The sequence below is a fragment of the Suricata suricatta genome, chromosome 1 (assembly GCF_006229205.1).
Source record: "Suricata suricatta isolate VVHF042 chromosome 1, meerkat_22Aug2017_6uvM2_HiC, whole genome shotgun sequence".
Lineage (NCBI taxonomy): Eukaryota > Metazoa > Chordata > Mammalia > Carnivora > Herpestidae > Suricata > Suricata suricatta.
The window spans coordinates 175,002,950-175,021,052 of record NC_043700.1 but is presented as its reverse complement, the minus strand read 5'-3'; the positions used below and the strand labels follow the sequence as shown (position 1 = coordinate 175,021,052).

At 40.4% G+C, this 18,103-nt stretch overlaps 1 protein-coding gene across 3 annotated transcripts in view; it reads right to left on the bottom strand.

Moving 5' to 3' along the window:
• Positions 1 to 7,186: 7,186 nt before the first annotated feature.
• Positions 7,187 to 18,103, bottom strand: part of SEPSECS (Sep (O-phosphoserine) tRNA:Sec (selenocysteine) tRNA synthase) — a 32,705-nt gene continuing 21,788 nt past the window's right edge. For 2 of the 3 annotated variants that reach the window (XM_029947987.1, XM_029947995.1), the window contains exons 9-11: positions 10,902 to 10,995; positions 9,172 to 9,262; positions 7,187 to 7,811 (exon numbers count right to left, since the gene is read on the bottom strand). In XM_029947987.1, the coding sequence (XP_029803847.1) occupies positions 7,508 to 7,811; positions 9,172 to 9,262; positions 10,902 to 10,995 (489 nt within the window). In that variant the 3' untranslated portion in view covers positions 7,187 to 7,507. Of the gene's footprint in view, positions 7,812 to 9,171; positions 9,263 to 10,901; positions 10,996 to 13,557; positions 15,797 to 18,103 lie in introns of those variants that run through there. The other variant, XM_029948001.1, reaches the window with a different exon arrangement.

Genomic DNA, 18,103 nt, shown 5'->3' with positions numbered 1-18,103 from the left:
ATCTGTGATGATCAACAAATGAAAGATTAATTAAGCTTAAGAGAAAGTATACTATGGATTGGTACTACTTAAATGGTAGTAAATGGGTGCCCTCAGGTTTGGCCTATTTAGAGCAAGGGGGAAGAGCGGTGGGAGATGAAGCCGAAAGGTAGGACAGACCCCTGTAGGCCACAGGCGTCCTAGTCAGGTTCTCTGGGAAGTCCGGGCTGCGACAGGCACCTACCGCTCCTACTTAAGAGTACAGAAGGTTTATGGGAAGTATTACCTGTCAAAGACCAGGGACCAGCAGGTGCAGGGGGAGCCATCAGACTGCGATGCAGGCCCATAAAGTCAGCTCTGTGGGAGACTCTGAAGCAAAGACAGCCCCTTAGAGGAATCCTGCCTGAGATAAAAAGCCAGGCCCTGGTACCACTGCCTCGCTCAGAATTTGCCCAAAGGGTGTGACTTTGGCTCAACAATGAGGTTTGAGCTTAACCTTGAGGGAGCTCACAGCAGGGAGGCTGTCCTCCCGCAGCTGGGTAGGAAGTCTTTTCTTGAAGGAGGTCTGAGCAGTAGTACCTTTGTGTGGAGCTCCGTTCTAATCCTGGAGAACCACAGAATAGTTCCAATCAGACCTGATGGGACTGCATCTGGGGTTATACAAATATTTAGCAGTGCCTACTGAATCATTCCTATGACAAATATTTGAGTGTCTATCATACTTCAGGTACTTTCTAGGTTCTTGGGATACATGGGTGGACAAAACAAAGATGGGGCTCGAGTGGAACTGACGTTCCAAGCACAGGGAGAGAGACAAACATTGGACACCATAAATACGTAAACTCCTGTGTGTGCTGGACTCTTGCTCTTGTGTGTGGTCCATGCACCAACAGTATTGCCCACGAGTTTGCTAGAAACGCTGGCCTCACTCCAGACCTACTGCTTTCAAATCTGCACTTCAACAAGAACCCCAGGAGACGCTCAGAAGCACAGCACAACTGAGGCTTCACTCTCAAAGTGAAGATAGTCTTCAGACACTGTTCAAGTGGGGGAGAGAACTATAGTATTAAAAAGGATACTCCGAGCAGACATCACTGAAAAGGAAAATTGTGATGGAAAAAAAACAAAGGAGGTGAGGCCTTGAGCCAAGCATCTGGGCAGAGGTGCTCCCAGGCAGGGGACACAGATGGGGCCAAGGCTCTAAGGCAGAGGGTGCCTGCAGTGTTTGAGGAAAAGCAAGATGGCCGACTTGGCTTGGGGGGACGAGGCAAAGGTAAAGAGTGGTAGGAAATGAGTCAGATAAAGCAGGGAGGCATAGGATGGCCACATGCCCTTGAACCTTTGGGGACAGCAGGGACTTTGGCTTATACTCCATCATATGGGATCGGAGTCTGAGCAGATAGCCGTAGGATGCATGTCTTAAAAGGATCCCCTTGGATGTGGTATTCACAATGGACTGCCAAGGGGCATGGAGAGTAAGCAGGGAGGCTTTTGAGGATGGCAGGGAGGAGGGGGAAACTGCAATAATCCAGACAAGAAACACGATGGTTCAGATGCGGCTGGTGTCAGGGAAGGAGGGGGGCAACAGTTCAATTGTGGGTAACTTTTTAGGGTAGATCTCTATGATTTCTTGATGGATGAGATAGAGGATGTGAGAAAGAGGTTTTTCGGCCTGAGTAATCGAAAGAACAGAAGTGTATTCAAATGAGGACGAGAAGGCTGTGAGTGGAACAGGTTTGGGGGGAAAAGATCAAGGAAATCACACTGGCATGAGGAAGATGAATTCCAACAGATATCCAAGAGACGATCAGGCAGTTTCATAGCAGTGTGGAGTTGAGGAAAGAGGTCTACTAAAGATGCAAACTTGGGGGGCGCCTGGGGGGCTCAGTCAGTTAAGCTGCCGACTTCAGCACAGGTCATGATCTCATGTTGGTGGGTTCAAGTCCTGTGTCGGGCTCTGTGCTGACAGCTCAGAGGCTGGAGCCTGTTTCTGATTCTGTCTCCCTCTCTCTCTGACCCTCCCCTGCTCATGCTCTGTCTCTCTCTGTCTCAAAAAAAAAAAAGGTGTAAACGTGGGAGCCTTCATCAGTCATTCTACTGAATGTGGAAAGTCATCTAAGAAGAAGGCTAAATATACTGAACTGCAGTGCTGGAGGTCTGCTGGCTGTTCCAAACACTTTAGTCAGATAATACTGACGTGGAAGTCACTGTGGCATGAACCGTTATTGTAACATCTCTCCAAAGCTGTGATGTGAGTTCAGGTACATAAAACAGTATAAGAATTTTAAATATGGTTCTTAAAAATAATTCCCAGGTGTACATGCAAAACAAAAAGAAATTCAGAGAAACCAAAATAGAAAAACTCTGAAAATAAAAAAAGATGGTCATCTAAAAATCAACTATATACTTTCTTTTCTTAATTGTTAAATGTTTATTTATTTTTGAGAGAGAGAGACAGAGCACAAGCAGGGGAAGGGGCAGAGAGAGAGGGAGACACAGAATCCGAAGCAGGAACCAGGCTCTGAGCTGTCAGCAACAAAGCCCGACACGGGGCTCAAACCCACGAATGGTGAGATTTATGACCTGAGTCAAAGTCGGATGCTTAACTGACTGAGCCACCTAGGTGCCCTGACTACAGACTTTTCAATTTCCACTAGAGAATGGACAAAATTCATTGATGACTCCTGTCTCAAAAAAAGTTCTAATACATTCACTAGAAAATACATGTATTTTCATTTAAATCTAGTACAAACTAACTTTACACCAAGCATCACAGCATTTATTAATAGAAAGTGTTATTTCAGGCACTGAGTTAAATCTTTACATATGTTACCATCTTATTTAATCCTCAATCCTGTAAGATTGTACCCACTTCACATTATGACAGGGCTGATACTAAGAAGTTAAATACGTGAGCCCACGTGACTAACAAGTACCCGGGCAGAGATCTAGCTCCAAATCAAATGAGCACTACCTTCATAATTCAAACATCACAATTTAAAGACGAACTCTGGCTCAGGTCACGAACTCCTGGTTCGTGGGTTCCGGCCCCACATTGGGCTGTTTGCAGACAGCCCAGAGCCGGGAGCCTGCTTCAGATTCTGTGTCTCCTTCTCTCTCTGCCCCTTGCCTGCTTGCACTATGTCTCTCTCTCTCTCTCTTAAAATAAATAAACGTTAAAAAAAATTAAAAAAATAAAAATAAAAATGAAATCTAAAGAAGGCAGTAACGCTATTTATTTTCAAATAAAAGTGTTTCTTTTAGAAAAGACTCAGTACTTCTTTGCATCCAGCTTTCTAGAGGCAATAAATCTTTTGCAAAAAGTGGCTGGCATGTCATCTCCTTCCTCTTTAAAAAAAAAATAATAACCTAGCCCCCACCCCCATGACTCATGGTTCTCATTGTAAGTATGACTTTTCTTGCTGATATTGATGACCGAATCAAAAAATGTGCAAGTAATTTGGTATCAGTTATCTGTACTTTCAGATTTTATCTGTAGCAATGATTAGGTGAAATAATGCACTGTCAATGACTTATTAAAAATTTATTTCATGTAATAAATTATATAGTTCATTTTTATTTTTAAAGTCTACACCAAAAATATTTTTTGAAACATCTTTTTCTTTTGGTAAAACGCACAGGGTAGCAGGCTGACATCAGCTTCACTTCTAGTAGGTAAAATCCCCTCCCGCTTACACAGTTAAACACAGCTTTTCTTCACATTTCTCTAAAAGTTCAAGTTGACACCACTCGATAAAAACAAGACAGCATACACATTTCCAGATTTCACATGAGGCCTTAGATTGAACTGAATATTAGGTGGAATATTATAGAGATATACTCAGTAGCCTTGAACTCATCATCTTCCGTGTCTACACACCATCCGGCTACAAGAACAGGAAAGCAACAAAGGCACCAAAGGACACAGCGAGCAAGTCTCAGACCTGTACACCAGGGGCGGCTGTAAGAGACATATAATCAACACAACGTGACACACAAGGAAAAGCTGCTCACGGGAATTTTTAACTGCTAACAGCATATTCACAGTTTTTATTCAGAGGGTATCAGGTTTCTGAAATGACAAAACTTCTGTGTACCCAAACTGGATTATTTTCTAGTTGCAAAATAAAGTCAGCCTCATGAATGCAAAAACATAACAAAACCATTAAAGGGCTTGGGAGAAATTAGTAAATGGGGGGAGAAAACCCAAGTGTAACATGAATGACACTCATCAGAGTTTGCTGTTGTTATTGTCAATTGTGGGCTATTTTCCTGTATGAAAGAACACAAGAATTCAACTCTCATGATGAGCTACAAGATTAAAGTAATACCGCTGGTTAAAACCATTTGCTTTTGTTTAATTTAAATTTTACTCACATTTATCATAGGTATAGAGTCTAAAAATAAAAACACATCTGAGACCTTAGGCCTCAATGACAGCTGTTACGGGGTGCTGGGGAGAAATACCAGAAAAAACTTAATTTATATTTAAATTTACCATTGTGTACATCGAGTGCCTATTGGCTGAACAGAACTGTTTTCAATAATTCACACTCTATAACTTCATTCAACTAATACAAAAAGCTAAAAAGAAAGATTTATAGTTGAACACCAAGTTCCTAAGGCTGGTATCACACATCATTCCCTGGTAGAGCGAGAATTCATCAACAGAGGACATAAGAGCCAAATTGAGAGCAGGATTTTAAAATACCTTTCCCTGCTGTGCGTATAAGTAACACATCGTGTGGTGACCTGAAGAATATTTTGTGTTATTCAATTTTCTCTTCTGAGAAGACTACCACAGTCCAATGACTTTAAGAACTAAACTCCAAAACTCTACCTGAGAGCCTTAATAAGGGCAGCTGGTCATGAAGACAGGTCATCTTGGTCATGATTGGAAAATGTACCAGCCGATGGCCCTCCACCACAGTTCAAGGGTAACTGAGGCAATTATGAGGCTTGCCAAACGGTACTAGCAATTTAAAATAAATGTATGTATATACTTTTTTACACTTATATGTGGAAAGGGGCGAGAGTGAGTAAAAACGACGCTCAGCTGGGCGTGAAGGAATCCTACGACACCCCTTCAAAAACTCTTGTGAATTCCAGGACCTCAAGGTCAGAGTTAAACCAGCAGGAATAGAGCTGTTATTCCAAAACCTCTGAAAAGGAAAAAAAACAGTAATAAAAACTGCAGCTGATTTTATGCACCAGGAATGAAATGTTACAACACATCTATCATTCACATGTGGGTTCATGTAATTTATCCTCAATTAGAATTATTATCTATTCAGCAGCTGAGACCCAAGAAATGCTGATATGCCGCCGACAAGAAAACGTTGGCCGGTCACTCGGCTCTGGCCTTCTGACGCTAAATGATGAGCACACAAAACAGATCCCTCATTCTCTAGAACAACCTTGGCTCACGTGGACAGCAAGCCGCGCTGCCAGCACAAATGTTTGCAACATCTCCTCATCCTGTCTCGCGGACCCCAGAGGCTCTGCTGGGGCTCTTCGGCTTTACCGATTCTACAGCTCAGGCCCCGATCCACACAGAAAACCTCACACAACCCTTTAGTCCGGGACTTACTCCTCTGGAATGTACTACTGGAGCTAGAGCTAAACTATGTGAACCCCAAAGATATATTAATTTACAAGTAACCTTTACGATACTTATAATTAAGCACTTTATCTCCAGTCTTGACTTCCAAGGTAGTCAAGCGAGGGTCAAAGTAGTTGAACGTACACAGTGATGGGAGTGGCATCCGTCTGAGCCCATGTGTACCACGCTTTACACTCTACCAAATCAACAGAGAACAAGACAACCCAGAAACAAAGGCAGCATCCACCACGGCTGTGTTTTCAAAAGCATGTTCGGCGGGAGGTCGGTAAGCGTCTGACTGAAAACAGGGGCTCCGCCTTCGGATAAGGACACATCCGAGCTGGTTTCCAAGCAGTTCTCTGGGCCTTTAATATGCTCACAGGCAGGTGTGCAAAGGCCCCAGGTTATCTGCCCCGGGAACACTTATCCCCCAGAGCACCTCCTAGGAATACTCCACAGAGCAGGTCTTGAGAAACATGGCCATGGCATTGTGTGTCCTCAAAAGTTTCACTAATCCCTCAGGCTTTGAGACCGCGGCCTAATTCTTAAAAATAGACAACACAAATAACTGTTATAGCAATAAGTCTGGAATATCAGACTCGGAAAGTGAGCATGTGGGCAGGGAGGGGAGAACACACCTGTTTAGCCTCCTACATAATTTTTATTGCCCCAGCAAAAATCCGTCCAAAAATACCCACGTCAGCCACTCCTGATAATGGCTGTGTGCAACACCTGAACAAAAGAACCAATATGCAAAGACTGCTTAAAGCAAAAACAGTGGAACAAAGTTTCACTTGCCCAAATGGAGAAACACACAAATGCCATATAACCTCATGCTTACAACTCGTAAGCCTGGTTATTGCGTTAAGAGTCTCACGCTGTACGGGTGCCTGGATGGCTCAGTCGCTTAAGCGTCTGGCTCTTGGCCTCAACTCAGGTCATGATCTCAGTTTGTGGGTTCGAATCCCTTTTGGGCTCTGCACTGACAGCTCAGAGCCTATTTGGGATTCTCTCTCCCCCTTTCTCTCTGCCCCTCCTCCACTCATGCTTTCTTTCCCTCTCTCAAAATAAATAAATATACTTTTTCAAAAAGAGTCTAACACTGTATAATTTGATAACATTTATAGAGCTTTCTTCTTTGAAGCACTACCGAATAATTAAAGTTGCTACGGCAAACTTCTTTACTTGAGGAGTCCGTTTACTTTCAAGTAGGGTTTCTCGACTTCAGTATTTCTGATATTCGGGGCTGGATAGTTCTTTGTTTGGGGAAGCTGTCTTGTCCACACTACGGTGTTGAGGGTACACCCCTGACCTCAGTCCCTAGATGTCAACCACACTCCACAAGTTGTGACACCCAAAAATGTCCCCAGGTGCTGCTTAGACATAACCAAATCATCCCCAGTGGAGAAAAATTGGTACCGAGTGAAAATTACAGTTTACACCTTGACTCTGCTTCCTGGGCAATGTCCATTTCACAGTACACTGTGACTCACACACATCAACATCTTGTGAATAGTAGCATTAAATCTTTCTATAGTCTCTGTGACCAGAAACATAACTAATCTGTGAATGGTAGAGAATGGCTAGAAGAAAGCAATTCATACATTTCAAAAAGAATCAGAAGAAATTTTACTGTCATGTTAGTAAGAATTATCTGAATCATAATAGTTAACTGACAAATGCTGTAACAATTAGGAAAATGTTAAATGTGTACTATCTGTTAAGGATCATAATGGCTGAGGCATCTGAGAATAAGAAAACATAGCAACAGTCATCAGTGGCTAGCTCAAATCACATTCTATTCCTCCACCAACCATTCTGCACGAAATTCTCAATTCAAAAACCTCAGGTTTTGTCTTTAAATCACTTATTTGTACTGTAGCCTGATGACTTCTTTCAAATTATCCAAGAGAAACCTCTCACATGTCATGAAGAATTCTGGTATGTGTCAAGAAGCACCTTATCTAGTTTTAAAGCCATTTCTTCAATATCCACATCTTCAGTTTTGTCGTAATTGTCAACTCCAGATACATTACTCTCTTTATTTTGTTCTTTCCTAACTGCCTTTAAACACTTGTCAAGTCTCTTTATGAACAAGTCCACATCCTGTGTCTTCATTCCAATGGCTGCTGCAGCATTTAGGTAGGCACAAGGGTAATCATTTGCATGTGACATAAAGCCTTGGAAAGTGTAGCCACTCACGGTTTGCACAGACCCAAGAGGAACAACCCTGAAAGAGAAAAGATTTAGCAATTTACTATGTCTGGTGATGTTAAGAGAGTGTCACTCATAAACGAAAAGATGTCTGTGTTACTAAGCCTTGTACCTACTTATTAAGAAGTTTGAGAACAGTCATAAATCATGGCCTATGAAATCATGGCCTATGAATACAATACATTGCTATTTTACGTAGAAAAGTACTGCCTGGAGATCACCATTTACTTATCTTCTATTAAAGAGCCAGAACCTCTAGGAAATACAAATACCTTTGCACCTTCTTCAAAGAGAAAAAAGAAAAGTATTTCTGTTTTGGTACCAAATATGGAATCTGACTTCACATGTACATACTTGAATGAAATACTGAATGTTAAGTCAAGCCACTTTGGTTAATTGCTGTGTATCACCTCAAAAAATCAACAAACTAAAATCACACCTATTCGATCTGTGCTGTGCAATGGTCAGCTCTAAAGCAACAATCCAGAAAAAACTATGTACGTGCTTACAGTGGATGATGGCCAACAATCAGTAACATTCAGTAATGGCATGTGCACGTTTTAAGCTAGATTTCAATGGCATACTTGATATAAGCAGGTATCTACCAGTACTTAAAAAAAAGTCAATTATCAACCTAAACAAAAAGAAAAACAGTGGCAACACTAACAGCAAGGCCAGGAAAACCATTTTAGAAGCATCAAAACCATGCTGTGTACAGACAGAGCTCATCAAGGTAAGAGCTGAATTAATCTAAGATTGTTTCCTTTTAAAAAGTTGTCCTTTGATGTGAAATCTCTAATCTCTGGTAGTCAAGAGAGAAATTCTTTCATAGAGGCATGTAAAGAAGAGTACTTAGGGCAAGATATTTCTTTTCAAGTCACTTTTTCCTGACCTCATCAAATATAAAATGAAAAATGAAATTCATCTTTAAGTCATGTATATATAAGAGCAAAAAGTACATTTGTCAAAGGTAGTACTTAGACAAGAATTGCATAACCTTTGTAGTTCAGGAAATGGTTTTTTCCTTAAAAATGTTTTCATCTAAATTTAGTAATGAAGATGACTTATTTCTAATACCCTAATGTGACACCACTGAAGATTATCTAACAAAGGAGAATAAAGATGAAAATGTGTAGAGAGGGGCGATGGAACATTATTTCTGTAGCTCTTGGAGACGGCCGAGACCCCAGTCCTCTTGAGGCTGTCGCCAGCGGGCTTTCACAGCACAAGTTTCCGTCCCTTCTTCCTTTCACTCTTGACGAAAGCTCAGAGGTAGCCCAGCGGATACACATGGGGGACTATGTCAAGGAAAGGGACCTTCTCAAAGGTAATTTGGAAAAGCCAGAGAAGTCCAGGCGTCTTGCAGACATACTCACCTGGCTCCAGAAACCTGTCTGGTAAACAGCATTGAGCCAAGCTGAGTGGCAGCTCTGTCTTGGTGTTCACCTAGTGTCTTAAGTGTCATGGCTGAAAGAGAAAAAAGGATCCCAATGTACCTTGGTTCACCAGCACACGATCACTCAAGAAATAAGCACTCGATGATGGAGACCTAGCTTGTGTGTGTGTGTGTGTGTGTGTGCATGTGTTAAAATACACATGACACAAAATCTATCATCTTAACCACTGTTAAGTGTGCAGCTCGGTGGTACTGAACACATCCACACAGTTGCACGGCGGTCACCTCCACCCATCCTCCTAACTCCTGCCGTCCTGCAAGGCGGAAACACCACGTCTCCATCCTGCCCTGCCCTCTGGACCCCCAGTGACCACCGTTCTATTTTCTGTCTCTAGGCCTCTGACTACTCTAAGAGCCTCGTACAAAAGGTATCATATATTCTTTATCTTCTTGTAACTGGCATGGAGATACTACTTTTTATTGATGTTCAAGTGGCATGATTTCACTTTAATGCACTTAATATTACAAGAATGTGTTTGCATACCAGACAAAAATTTGTTAATATAAACTAACGTACTCAGAATCAGAAATGAAGAGTTTTCCAATTAAATAGATGGAACAATGAATGACATGATCAATATGACAATGTATTCAAAATCAACCATGTTTTGAGAACTTATAAAATGAGAATGTGGGATATTTTCAGCCCATATATTAGACTATATAAGATCAACTTCTGCATATGTAAATGAGACCAATCTTTCTGAGGTCATGTGGGAAAACTATGTTCTCACCACCACTACTAGCTACCATTTCCTGAGGACTTGACTCACCATGCCAGATACTTTACGAATAAAATCTCAACCATTCTTTAACCATTTTGCAGGTGAGGAATCACTATCTCTATTTTACGTAGGCAGGGGAAAGGAGGGGAGAGGTTAGCACATAGCAGAATTGGGATTCAAACCACACCATATCATCTTCTATCACATAAGCCAGCACAGGACTAAACGGGGTGGGTTTTGTATACTGGGGGCATATGTAATTATTATATATTGGTTTTCCATGGATGCCAACTCCTGAAAATGGCTTCAGGTACAAATGATTGTTTCCTGATTTTCCTCGGTTACACATGAAATATGAAGCATATTCTACCATATATACATATTCACAAAAGGGGAAAATTATAAGTTAAAAGCTAAATGCATAAAAGACAACATTCGTATTAACCTGTTTAGTAGCCTTTGTACTACATGCCAAAAATATAGTCTTTTTACAAAGGAAATTATCATAAATACGGAGTTGTCGAACACAAAAACACTCAGGAAAATAATCGCAGCATTAAAAGCAATACAGACTTAATTTCTAACATTATGGTGTTTTGTTAAATAGCAAAAAACTTTTAAAAATTTTTATAGAGTTCTTACTAGTGATTAAATGAATTTGGTCAGAAGCAGGAGTTAAAATATCTTTTTCTGTATATTCTAATATTGATATGGATTCTTTCCAGTGTATAGTTTTTTATCTCAGGAATACATGAAAGCATTTCTAAAGGCTAACTAAACTTTTTCAATTTACAAATTAATAATGTAATGAATTTAGAAATGTCATTGTAACCAGAGAGAATTCATACTCTTTCTAGAAATACCAGGTCTCTGCTGGGGATGGTTATGAAGCACTAACTTTTTTTTCTTAAGAAAAATGTATTACCTAAAGATATGGGATTGTGAGGTGTATGCAACAGTCTTTCATTGTAGGTTTCTGACAGCTTCTTTAGTTGGCTGGACAAATATGAAAACATTTCCTGCAACAACAAAATGTTACATTTATTTCTTTTTTTAAGATTTTATTTTTAAGTAATCTCCACACCCAACATGGGACTCAAAGTCACAACCTCAAGATCAAGAGTTGCACATTCTACCGACTGAGCCAGCCAGGTGTCCCCAAAGCGCTCCATTTAAAGAAAATCAAAAAATGCTTACTGAAACTTGACAGACTTAATAAGACAAAATCTGTTTGGTGTGATGTCTGTGCTGTAAATTAGCTCACCGCTGTGCCCTGGGAGCCATTTCTTTCCTCTGTTACAGTATAGTGAGATTCAAAGCTGCCACAATGATCAGAAACCACAGGATTCAGGTAAAGAAAGGTTATTTCCTGCTTTGGGGCCATTATGGAGCAATCACAAATCCAAGCTCTCTTCAGAACCTCCAGGGCTACTACTCTGGTCCGAGCAGCAGATTCTAAATGATCTCTCTGTTGACTTTCCTGCCCCTCTATAATCTGTTCTGCATGCAGAGGCCAGAGCAGTCTTTCAAAAGCATAGATCAGATCACGTCCTTCCAATGATTCCCTTCCGTAAGTACCGAAAAACCAAACTCTTCACCTATAAGGCCCCAAATGATGTAGCCCAGCCAACATGCCCACCTCAGCAACTGTCATTCCCCATTTAGTACAGCGCCAGCCACATCAGCCTTCTTTCCCACCACTGAACACGCCAAGTTCATTCTAGTATCAGAACCTTCGCGCCGGCTTCCTCTAGACTCAAGACAGTGCTTCTCCCAGAACATTCGATAAGCCCTCCCTTTATTATTTGCCTATTAAAGTCCTCCCAGTCTCCCTCCTACAACCACTACCTATTTTGGTTTCTTCACTGTACTTATCACAATCTGAAATTGCTTCATTTATTAGCTTAAATGAATACTTCCCGTGACCATCTACTCAAATGGGAAAACTTGAAAGCAGGGACTTTGTGTTCTTCACCACTGTTTGCCAAACACCAAGAAAAATGTGCCTTACTTTTAGTATGTGAGTAACAGAGGAAAAAGTAGTTTAAAATGCATTTCCTTTAAATTGCACAAACTCAAAATTAACAACTCCCTCAACTCAAAAGAATATAGCAACTGAAAATAAAAAATTGTATTCTTGATCCTACTCTGGAAAATGATGTATACCTAATAGTAGAAAATAAAACAAAGATATTTTAAAAGTACAGTTTCATGTGCACATGTATGTAAGCAGTTTAACAGAGTTTAATAAATAAATCTTAAATTGGCAACTGTTTGACCTAAAATTATACTTTCTTCTAGGAAGCCCTTTATAAAGTGTTGAAATAAAAACCTGACCAAATAAGTCTTTCCTGAAGAAGCCCGTTTGCACTGACCTCCTCCAGCCACAACCAAACACATAAACTCTACATGTACCCCAATGCTCATAGCAGCACTTTCAACAATAGCCAAATCATGGAAAGAGCCTAAATGTCCATCAACTGATGAATGGATCAAGAAGATGTGGTTTATCTATACAATGGAATACTACATGGCAATGAGAAAGAATGAAATCTGGCCATTCGTGGCAATGTGGATGGAACTCAAGGGTGTCAGGCTAAGCGAAGTAAGTCAGGTGGAGAAAGACAGATACCATATGTTTTCACTTATAAGTCTAACATAAGAAACTTAACAGAAGACCATGAGGGAGGGGAAGGGGAGAAATAGTTGGGGAGAGGGAAGGAGGCAAACCAGTGGAGACTCTTGAACACTGAGAACAAACTGAGGGCTGATGGGGGTGGGGGTGAGGGGAATGGGGGTGATGGGCATGGAGGAGGGCACTTGTGGGGATGAGCACTGGGTGTTCTATGGAAACCACCTTGACAATAAATTATAAAAGAAAAAAAAGAAAGAAAGAAAATCTAGGCCGAAATGTATAATGGGACTGCTATATGTTCAACTCCTTGAAATACAACTGTCTTTCAACTAAAAAAAAAAAACAACACATAATAAAGGGCCAACAAAGCACCCAGGTGCTGACAGCAGGGAATGATACTTCTATTTGGAAGGCTGCAAAAACAGCTTCAGTTTTCTCTAAGGTAAGGGTTGGATAGTCTGGGCCTACTCAATCCACCTTTTGTTGAGATTAAGAAGAGGAAAAGTCCTACAAAGTTTGTTAATTATTAATGAGTCTACTTAAGACCACAGACATTTTTACCCTTGCTGACACAGTATATTTTGTACTCTGACCTGAAAAAATTTTTAACTAGTAGTCATTCTTAAATTTTTAGGCTAGAAGATCAATTCTCTCAGCATGTCAGAATTGTGAAATCTTAGATAACTAAAATAAGCTGACTTTTTTAAATTAAAAAAGTTAACATCCATGTCAGTCATATCTAATGAAGCTACAAGGAAATGTTACTGTTAGATGTAATAAGCCTTTCTCTTTCATTAAAAAATAGTGTAGGGATGCTTGGGTGGCTCAGTCAGTTAAACGTCCAACTTCAGCTCAGGTCATGATCTCACAGTTCATGAGTTCAAGCCCTGCCTCGGGCTCAGTGTTGACAGCTCAGAGCCTGGAGCTTGCTTTGGATTCTGTGCCTTCCTCTATTTGCCCCTCCCCCACTCATGTTCTTTCTCGCTCAAAAATAAACATTTAAAAAAATAGTGTAGAGAAATAATTAAGGAAGCAAATGTCATCACCATTTACAAACTGTAAAGAGCTGTTTAGTTAACTTTTCTTAAACATATAAAGACTTCCTGGCCCCTCCTTCTTAAACTACTGTTCTGATAATCACTTCAGAAGGTGAAACAGTAAGAGAATCAAATGGAATGCAAAGATCAAGAGTTTTTCTGACAACTGGAACAATTTCTAATCTTTTAGTACTATGCCAGTACTGATGAACAGTAGAATTTCTGGATTTCATTTATTTATTTTCATCTACTATAAAGTAACTAGGTCACTAATTTAAATGCTCTATATTGTTTAAAAAAGAAAAAAGCAGTCACATTTTAATTTAGATGTTAACTGCTGATTTTTTATAATCTGTATTATACACCAAAGTCTTAATCTGCATCTGTCTAATTCTCTTAGTCTCAAATTCAACTTCTGGTAAGCAGAAAGAAATCTGATAGCTAGGAAATACCTTTTATAGACTCCTACGTTTTCCACCCTTAGAGTCACTGCAAAATACTTATTTCAGTGGTGAGGACAAATGCAAAATATTATTCTGTCTAGTATGGCTACCCCAATAATCACCAATGTGGTCACACTTGTAAACTAAGAAACCTGATGAGTAATTAGTATGTGCATATTTGTACTTAGCTATTTCCAAAAAAAGAGGAAATGTTTCCCTAGTAATACTCCTAGAGGGTGCTTTTAAACTTACTGATGCATACATGACTATTAAAAAACTGAGATGCTCCTAATACTCAATTTCTAGTACTTTAACAAATCAGTTTTATCCAGTCCTACCAGTTACCAATACCACTAGAATTCAGGTTTACCTACAACTAACATCTTTAGACCACAAACATAATGCTAAGGTAACTAAATCCTACATGTAAGTAGTATGGGAGTAATTAGGCACAAAAGAAAACATCTGTGAGTCAAGTTCACCTCCATCTGCAAATACTTTGTGTAAAGGGTTATGATAGGTAATCCAATAGGCAAAGAAGCCTAAACATCTTAACACACAAGATACTGAATCCTACAGTATTTGGCAGGTCAAGGTCCTCAATGCTCTCCCATTAATATCACTACATTTAAAAAATATCGTTTAGGAGACTGTATCACTATTTCCTACACTGCTACTTAGCTAAGCAATTTTTTCCTGATATATTGAAGGTACTACAAAACCTGCACTATTTTTTTTTGCCACAGTTAAATCTATAACTGACATTTATTATAAAATACTTTGGTAAAGGGAGAAATTTATAAGCACCCAAAGCAAATGTATATAGAAAGATCTTACTTAAAAGAAATGAAATATTATTGATTTTCAATGTCTTTTGTGCTGTATTTAACTTAATTTTAAAGGACTCTTCACTAGAGATAAACTGAACTGCATACCTGAATGCTAATGTCAGCTATATTTCTAGAATAAAAATACAAAACTTTACACCGTAGTTCAAGATGCTCATGGAAGCGAAGCTGAGTTATATTAAGCATCATCTTTCACGTGGCCTTTTGCAAATTGATTTGCAGCTGTAGAGCCCAACGTTTAGCCTATCCCTCCTCATAACCCCCAAATGTGCATAATTCACAAAATTTTAAGGGAAAATATCTTATGTAATCATGTTTTTTGAAACATACTGTTTTGTGTTAGAAGATGAAAATAGGGCTTCAGAAATTATTATAACATATCTTACAAAGTAGATAATAGATCAAACAGGAAACATAACAAGTGGCCTAACACGTGCACAGCACCATGAAAGGGTAGACAGACAACGGACAGCAGGTACAGACCCAGCACATGGAGGCCCCCCAGTGCAGCTCCGAATGCAACCCGCTGCTCTGGCCGGGGCCAGCCGAGGGGCCCCGGGCACACTCCCCAGGCCCTGCGCCCCAGGCTAGCGCCCTGCTTTCAAAATGCTTCTGTGGAGGCCCCGAAACCAGGCCTGCGATCTGACACTTTGGTTGAAATTCAGCTACTCCACTTCTAGGGCTGCAAATCTACTCGTGTGTCCACACTTAGCTTTGTTACAGGACAGCGCCAAGAGCTGCATGTCTGATGTTCTTTCAGAACTTAGCTTGTCTTCTAAGCCCAGCGAGCCAGCACCAGCCGCCGGGGCAGCCATTCCGCTCTCTCCTCGCGCACCCTGGTCCCACTCAGCAGACACCTGCAACGAGCAATGATTACGTGCGTGCCCTGGTCAGCAAAGCACTCTTCTAGAAGGAAAGCTAAGCAGAATGATGGCCTTCTCTGGAAGCAAACAGAAGTGAGGAGAAACTTCTAAGACTGATCCTTCTTTTTGCAGAGAGAAACCCAGAGGAAGGATGTCTTAAAGTTTAACCCCTTTCTTAAAGGCCTCTTCAGTTAACTTCACGGCCCTCTCTCTCCTCGGTGAAGCAGATGTGTTGATCAGGAAGGGGCGAAGGGCAGAGGTTCAATTCACACACAAAGTGCCACTCTCTCTGATCCTTTCACCCTTCAAAAAAGAAGGCTTGAGAAGGAATGGCTTCAAGCTGAGTTCTTGTCCGCCTCTACTGTGAAAAGATAAAGCACTTTCTGAAGAGATATACTAGATGAAATAACCTCTAAAAATATCATTGTGGTGAATAAGGGCACAGAATTAAAAAAATCCTAAGTTTTCTTTTAACACTCCTTTTTTAGTACGCAATAACACCGCTAATATAAAAAGGAGCTCACAGTGATGCTATATAAATAGTTCTGGCTGAAGCAGAATAACTTTACCTCAGCTTCTCCAGAGCTACCGATAAACTATCACGATTAAATTTTCACAGTTCAAAAGCAAGTCCATTTAAACAAAAGAGGCCCTTACTTCTGCAACAAATCCAGTAAAAAACCAATATTTATGCTACATATATGCAATTATGATTTACAGAGGACATCCACATTTTTCAGAGAAAAGCCCTGCCTGTTGAATGAGGGTGTTAAGGGGTAAACTTTTATTCACTCACAATGTCGGAGTTCTCAAAGGAGCACGCTAATACTCTGAAGACTACTACAGGTAGTCTCTAAGAAATTTTATACAAAGAAGCTTAAACATTAGTCTTTGAGGTTTTTATATACCTCCAGTAGCTAAGAAGAGAGGGTCGCGAGACCGTCGTTTCCATGGCCCTCGTTCATAGCACAGAGCCGGAAACTGCGCTCCCAATGCGCCGATGGACTGGAAGCAGTGGGAAGGGAGTGTGGTAAGGCACAAAGTGCAGAGGCTTTAGAATCACACGGACCTGGACTTCACAGCCCTTCTGGCTCTTCGTGTGCTCTTTGGATAAGTACTTAACTTCTTCGAGCTTCAATTTCATCTCTAAGATGGGGATCACACCTACCTCATGAACTTGCTTTAAGTAGTACATGAAATAATGAATATGATAAGCCTAACAGAGTTCTTGGCATAGAGCAAACATTCATAAAAATGCTAACTTTCCACCCACCTGCTTTACCCTACTAACAGAGTCTCCTGGTTATGATAACTAACACAAGCTGGCCGGATGCTCACAGACACGAGCTAATACCCCGTAGCTATAATCCTATTCTTGTCGTTCTGTGTATTCCACTCTGCTCCATCCAGATGAAATGAAAAGAAGACCATCATTCTGGATGTTACAAAGAGAGGTACTTCTTGACATGTGAGATAGAGTCATCCAAGTTATAAATATCACTAGACATAAAATTAGTCCTGTAAAATATTTATTCAATGATCAACAAAGAACAAAGTCCCAAAGAGAAGCAGAGCGGGGCTGCCCGCTGGACGTGTTCACTTGTTAAGCTACATATCCCTACACGTCATTCTCAAAGCAGGTGGATTTTCTATGCTGAGCAGAACATATGCACGCATGGGTGTTTGGAATCCTCTAAATTCAGCTGAAAAATTTAAAGTCAAACCCTAAATGTCAAAAGTCAGAAGAAATCATGGCATCACGGAAATTCTTAGATTCCAAAGAGATGACAGACCCCTTCTGAAATCAACAATTCCAAAATCCTACGGTTAAGGAAGAAATTTGAAAGAGGAGTACCCTGATACAGCACCTGTTGACACACAACAGGTTATCACCCTTTAACTCGTTCCTTTTCACAAATTACTGTGAATTTTGAGAAATACTGAGAAATATTCCTAGAAGAGCATCTAATTCATAATGCGAATCAGTATCAAAAAGTTATTTACTCTCTAATTGAAAGATCCTTATTCTGTGTAAAACAAGAGAGGAGCATGCCAAGCTAAACCTAGATGTTCCCTAATACCTCCCATTAGTTCATTCAGCCAACATCTGATGTGCATCTAGTACCTCAAGCCAAGGACACTAAGCCCGGAGAGATGAACGCAAACTCCAAGGTGGGCACTATCTCCCAGACCACCCCCCACACCCCATCACCAAGGACCAAGTCTCATTTCGCATCCCTGATGGTGATTTCTGGGGGGTACGCACTCAGGTAATCAGTTTAACATGCTAATTAAATAAAC